The sequence below is a fragment of the Chiloscyllium plagiosum genome, chromosome 9 (genome assembly GCF_004010195.1).
Source record: "Chiloscyllium plagiosum isolate BGI_BamShark_2017 chromosome 9, ASM401019v2, whole genome shotgun sequence".
Taxonomy (NCBI): domain Eukaryota; kingdom Metazoa; phylum Chordata; class Chondrichthyes; order Orectolobiformes; family Hemiscylliidae; genus Chiloscyllium; species Chiloscyllium plagiosum.
In genome coordinates this window covers 9725111-9731819 of record NC_057718.1, presented here as the reverse complement: position 1 = coordinate 9731819, position 6709 = coordinate 9725111, and the positions used below count along the sequence as shown (strand labels likewise).

The 6709-nt window shown below is 44.0% G+C and overlaps 1 protein-coding gene across 2 annotated transcripts in view; it reads left to right on the top strand.

The window, feature by feature from the left end:
- The window catches only part of LOC122552600 (epithelial cell-transforming sequence 2 oncogene-like), a 54266-nt gene that overhangs the window by 27581 nt on the left and 19976 nt on the right, over positions 1-6709 (top strand). For both annotated transcript variants that reach the window (XM_043695341.1, XM_043695342.1), the window contains one exon: positions 4235-4324. In XM_043695341.1, the coding sequence (XP_043551276.1) occupies positions 4235-4324 (90 nt within the window). The remainder of the gene's footprint in view (positions 1-4234; positions 4325-6709) is intronic.

The window sequence follows — 6709 nt, the reverse complement described above, 5'->3', positions numbered from 1 at the left end:
CACTATTCCTGTAGACAATGATGATTTAAAGATCAATGCCAAAGACTCAGCAATCTCCTCCCTGGCTTCTCAGGGGATCCTAGGATAAATCCCATCCGGCCCAGGGGACTTATGTATTTTCACACTCTGCAGGATTTCTAATACCTCCTCCTTGTGAACCTCAATCACACCTAGTCTAATACCCTGTATCTCAGCAATCTCCTCGACAACATTGTTGTTTTCTAGAGTGAATACTGTTGAAAAGTATTCATTTACTGCTTCCCCTATCTCCTCTGACTCCACACACAACTTCCCACTACTATCCTTGATTGACCCTAATCTTACTCTCATCATCTTTTATTCCTTAAATACCTATAGAAAGCCTTAGGGTTTACCCTGATCCTATCCGCCAACAACTTCTCATGTCTCCTCCTGGCCTCTCTCTTTAGGTCTTTCCTGGCTACCTTGTAACCCTCAAGCGCCCTGAGCCTTCACATCTCATCATCTCTGTTCTTACCCCATTCTCTTGTAAGTTTTATTTTTAATCCCTAGTACCAGTGTTTATACCCAATTTCCTTTTGAATGCTGGTAGGAAATCACAACACTGGATTAAAGCATTTCCACTCCACGCAACACTGAGCAGCAGAAGAATGATAATGAGAACCAAGCAGCTACATTTCTCACCAAACTTGACACATACATATAATTGCATGGTCTTACAGTGACCGACCTGGCCTCCGCCTCCAACTTCTGCAGAGTTCCCTGTTTTGTGATGGGGAATGAATTTGCAAAGCAATTGCGGGTATCATACATGGCTCAATGGTGAACACCTTTGTCTGAATCTCATTCCCAAGACTTAACCATAAAATCTAGGCTGATGCTCCCAGTGTAACAGAGACAGAAGTATCAGCTCTTGATGAAATGTTAAATTGTTCATACTCTCAGGATGAATGGGAGAGATCCCATGACACTCATTTTGAAGGCTGTTACATTTGGCTTTCCAAAACATATCTACCAACTGACATTGCTAGAATGGTTTTGGGAGCTTGTTGCATGCAAATTGCCTGCTCCATTTCCTACAACAGCCACTGCACTACAAAATCAACTTGTAGGCTCTTTAGGGATGTCTTTAGCTGACCATGGCACCATGGTGCAGAAGGTCATTCAAGAGGTGGGAGCAGAAAGACAAGTAGTTGTTATAGGGGATTCTTTAATTAAGGGGGCAGATAGTATCCTTGGCGAGCCAGATCAGGAGTCCCACATGGCGTTTTGCCTACCTGGTGCCAGGGTGCAGGACATCTCTGACCGGCTTGAAGGGATATTGGAGTGGAAGGGGGAGGATCCAGTTGTTGTGGCCCACGTTGGCACTAACAACATAGGCAAGGCTAGGAAGGAGGATTATCAAGCACTAGGAAGGAAATTGAAGAACAGGTCCTCGACGGTCATAATCTCTGGATTACTGCCCGAGCCACATGCTAATTGGCATAGGGATAAGAAAATTAGGGAAGGAAACACATGGCTAAGAGATCGGTATGGGAAAGAGGGATTCCATTTCATGGGACATTGGCATCAGGTTTGGAACCGGGGTGATCTGTACCAATGGGACAGTCTCCACCTGAACCAATCTGGAACCAGTGTTCTGGCAAAAAGGATAAATAGAGTGGTCACTAAGACTTTAAACTTGTGAGTCGGGGGGGGGCGGGGAAAGCAACAGGGAGTATGGAGTCAAGTAGAAAGATAAGCAGCAGCTTAGCATGTGTGCAGGGTTTAAGTTCAAGGCTGACTAGGAATGAAGCAAAAAGGAAGGATAACTTAGGTAGAGGTGATGGAAATCATGAGGATAAAAAAAATTAGCATTAAGATGCTTTATCTGAATGCTTGAAGCATTTGAAACAAAGTAGATGAATTAACAGCACAAATCATCTTGAATGATAATGATGTGGTAGGCATCACAGAGATGTGGTTGCAGGGGGTTCAGGACTGGCTGTAAAACATCCAAGGATTTACAAACTTATTGAAAAGACAGGAAGGTGGGCAGAGTTAAGAATGAAAGAGTTAAGTTAGTTAAGAATTAAATCTATGGCATTAAATGATACAGGGTCAGATGATGTGGAGTCTGTGTGGGTGGAGTTGAGGAATCACAGAGGCAAAAAACCCATAATGGGAGTTACATATAGACCTCCCAGCAGTGGTCAGGACCAGGAAATAGATAGGGATGTCAGAAAGGCAAGGTCATGGTGATCATGGGACTTCAATATGCAAATGGACTGGGTGAATATGTTGCTGGTCGATCCAAAGAAAGGGAATTCATGGAATGTTTACAGGATGGTGTTTTGGAACAGCTTGTGATGGAGCCCACAAGGGAGCAGGCTATTCTGGACTTAGTGCTATGTAATGAGCCAGACTTTATAAAAGACCTTAAGTCAGGGAGTACTTAGGATGCAGCGAACATAGTAAGGTCGAATTCAGTCTACAGTTTGAAAGAGAGAAGTAGAATTAGATATAATGGTGTTACAGTTAAATAAAGGTAATTACAAGGGCATGATAGAGGAACTGATGAAAATTGACTGGAAGCAGCGCCTAGTGGGGAAGACAGTAGAGCAACAATGGCAGGAGTTTCCGGGTGTAATTGAGGATGCAGTACAGAGGTTCATCCCAAAGAAAAGAAAGATTATCCGGGGGGAGGGGGGATTAGACAACCGTGGCCGATGAAGAAACTCAGGATATGTAACACAGAAAAACAGAGCCTATAAAGTGGCCAAGAGCACTGGGAAATCAGAAGATTGGAAAGACTACAACAACAAACAGAGAACAAAGAGAAAAATAAGGATAGAGAAGATCAAATATGAAGGTAAGCTAGCCAGTAATATTAGAAATGATAGTAAAAGTTTCTTTCAATACATAAGAAACAACTGAGAGGCAAAAGTAGAGATTGGGCTGCTCCAAACTGATGCAGGAAGGCTAGTGCTGGGAGATCAGGAAAAAGCTGAAGAACTTAATAAATACTTTGTGTCAGTCTTCACAGTGGAAGACAGGAGTAATATCCCAACAATTAAGGAGATTCAGTGGGCAGAGTTGGGTATGGTGCCCATTACAAAGGAGAAAGTACTAGAAAAGCTAAAGGTCTAAAAACTGATAAATCTCCTGGCCCGGATGGGCTACATCGTAGAATTCTGAGGGAGATGGCTGAGGAAATAGTGGAGGGATTGGTGGTGATCTTTCAAAAAATCACTGGAATCAGGGAAAGTCCCAGATGATTGGAAAATTGCTGTTGTAACCCCCTTGTTCAAGAAAGGATCAAGACATAAGGTGGAAAATTATAGGCTAATTAGCCTAACCTCAGTTGTAGGTAAAATTCTAGAATACATCAGTAAGGATGAGATTTCTAAATTCTTGGAAGTGCAGGGTCAAATTAGAACAAGTCAGCATGGATTTAGTAAGGGGAGGTCATGCCTGACAAACCCGTTAGAATTCTTTGAAGAGGTAACAAGTAGGTTAGATCATGGAAACCCAATGGATGTTATCTACCTAGACTTCCAAAAGGCCTTTGATAAGGTGCCTCACGGGAGGCTGCTGAGTAAAGTGAGGGTCCATGGTGTTTGAAGTGAGCTACTGGCATAGATTGAGGATTGGCCGTCTGACAGAAGGCAGAGAGTTGGGATAAAAGGTTCTTTATCAGAATGGTAGCTGGTGACACGTGGTGTCCGCAGGGTTCGGTGTTGGGGCCCCAGCTGTTCACTTTATATATTAATGATCTGGATGAAGAGACTGGGAGCATTCTGGCGAAGTTTGCCGATGATACGATGTTAGGTGGATGTACAGGTAGTTCTGAGGAGATGGGGAGGCTGCAGAAAGATTAGGTGACAGTTTAGGTGAATGGTCCAAGAAATGGCTGATGAAATTCAACGTGAGCAAATGCGAGGTCTTGCACTTTGGAAAAAATAATACATCCTCTGCCCCTCACCCTGTCACTATCCCAGCACACCCTCTACACCGCACCCTATCACTATCCCAGCACACCCTCTACACCGCACCCTGTCACTATCCCAGCACACCCTCTACACCGCACCTTGTCACTATCCCAGCACACCCTCTACACCGCACCCTGTCACTATCCCAGCACACCCTCTACACCGCACCCTGTCACTATCCCAGCCACACCCTCTACACCGCACCCTGTCACTATCCCAGCAGACACTCTGCACCTCATCCTTTCACACATGCATGTTGTTTTCCTTTGTGTTCACTGTTACAGGAAGGGGAAGTGGATGAAGCTGGGAGTCTGAGTCCTCACTCTCAGCCACTTCAGGAGCATGAGGAGACCATGCAGGAGCTGATCCACCCGGTGAGTCCTCACATAAACCATCGCAGCCTATGTGTGAACCTATGAACAGGGGAGGTAGGAGTGGTCCATTCTCCACCATTCATTGCAACCATGGCTCCCAAACTGGAGTCTCAATGTCACTTTTCTGCTATCCCCCAATACCCTTTGTTCATCAGGAATCTATCTACCTGCCTTTAATCAAAAAGAATCATACAAGGATGCAACAGAGGAGGAGGCCATTTGGGCCATCATTGCCTGAGCTGGCTCTTTGAAAGGTCTATATCATTAGTGCCACTCCCCTGTTCTTACCCCATTGTCCAATAAGTGTTAGTTTTAATCCCTAGTGCCAGTGTTTACACTGAATTTCCTTTTGAATATTGGTGGGAAATCACAGCACTGGATTAAAACATTTCCAGTCCAGGCAACACTGAGCAGCAGAAGAATATTGAGAACCAAGCAGCTACATTTCTCACCAAATTTGACATATAAATATGACTGCATGGTCCTACAGTGACCCGCCTGGCCACTGCCTCTGGACTTCTGCAGAGTTCCCTGCTTCGTGATGGGGAATGAATTTGCAAAGCGATTGCAGATATCACACATGGTTCAACGGGGAAGGCCTCTGGCTCTGAGTCCCATTCCAAAGACTTGACCATAAAATCTAGGCTGATGGTCCCAGTGTAGCAGAGACAGAAGTATCAGCTCTCGATGAAATGTTAAATTGTTCATACTCTCAGATAAATAGGAAAGATCCCTTGACACTCATTGTGAAGGCTGTTATGTCTGGCTCTCCAATACATATCTATCAACTGACACTGCTCAGATAGTTTTGGGAGCTTGTTGCATGCAAATTGCCTGCTCTGTTTCCTACAATAGCCACTGTACTACAAAATCAGCCCAACGTTGAAAGCTTCCCAGATCTATCAATGTCCATTTGCAGATTAATTTGTCCTCTACACAACTTACTTTCCTACTTGCCTTGGTGACACCAGCAAAGTTAGCAACCAGACATTAATCCAGACATTAAAAAGACTACCTCAGTGTCCAACGGGACCTTGATCAGGTGAGCTTCCGGCCTAGGAGTGGCAGGTGGAGTTTAATTTAGATAAATGCGATGTTCTGTTCTGGAAACCATGATGTGGAGGAGCCAGTGTTGGACTGGAGTGTACAAAGTTAAAAATCACACAACACCAAGTTATAGTCCAACAGGTTTAATTGGAAGCACTAGCTTTTGGAGCACTGCTCCTTCATCAGGTGGTTGAAGGAGCACACTCTGAAAGCTAGTGCTTCCAAATAAACCTGTTGGATTATAACCTGGTATTGTGTGAATTTAACTGTTTTGGAAAGGCAAATCAGGGTAGGACTTTTACACTTAATGGTAAGGAGTGTTGCTGAACAGAGACCTTGGAGTACAGGTTCATAGTTCTTTGAAAGTGGAGTCGCAGGTAGATAGGATAGTGAAGAAGGTATTTGGTATACTTGCTTTTATTTGTCAGTTGGGAGGTCATGTTGCAGCTGTAAAGGACATTGGTTAGGCCACTTTTGGAATACTATGTTCAGTTCTGGTTTCCTTCCTATTAGAAGGATGTTGTGAAACTTGAAAAGGTTCAGAAAAGATTTACAAGGATGTTGCCAGGGTTGGAGGATTTGAGCTATAGGGAGAGGCTGGAGCTATTTTCCCTGGATTCTTCAGAGGTTGAGGAATGACTTTACAGAGGTTTATAAAATCATGAGGAACATGAATAGGGTGAATAGTCAAAGTCTTTTCCCCAGAGTAGGGGATATTACCAAAACTGGAGGGCATGTGTTTTAAGGTGAGGGGGAAAGATTTAAGAGAGACCTAAGGGGCAACATTTTCATGCAGAGGATGATGCGTGTATGGAATGAGATGCCAGAGGAAGTGATGGAGGCTGGTACAATTACAACATTTAAAAGAGACTCTGGTTACATGAATAGAAAGGGTTAAGAGGGAAAGGGGCCAAATGCTGGAAAATGGGATCAGATTAATTTGGGATATCTGGTTGGCATAGACGAGTTGGACTAAAGGGTCTGTTTCCATGCTGTACATCTCTATGACTCTATATGGAATGTAAATAGTTCAGGGCACAGCACTGATCCCTGAGGCACGCACTTTATCTTGCTGCCCCGAAAATGACCAATTTAACCTTGCATTTTGCTTTTTGTGAGCTTACCAACCCTCAATCTGTACCAATTTGTTACTCCATTTGCTCTTACTGTTGAAGTGGCTTGAAAGGGTTACTGGGATTTGAGCTACAGGGAGAGGCCAAATAGGCTGGGGCTAGTTTCCCAGGATGTAGGAGGCTGAGGGATGACCTCTTAGAGGTTTATAAAATCATGAGGGGCATAGATAGGTTGAAAAGACAAGGTCTTTTCCCTAGGATAGAG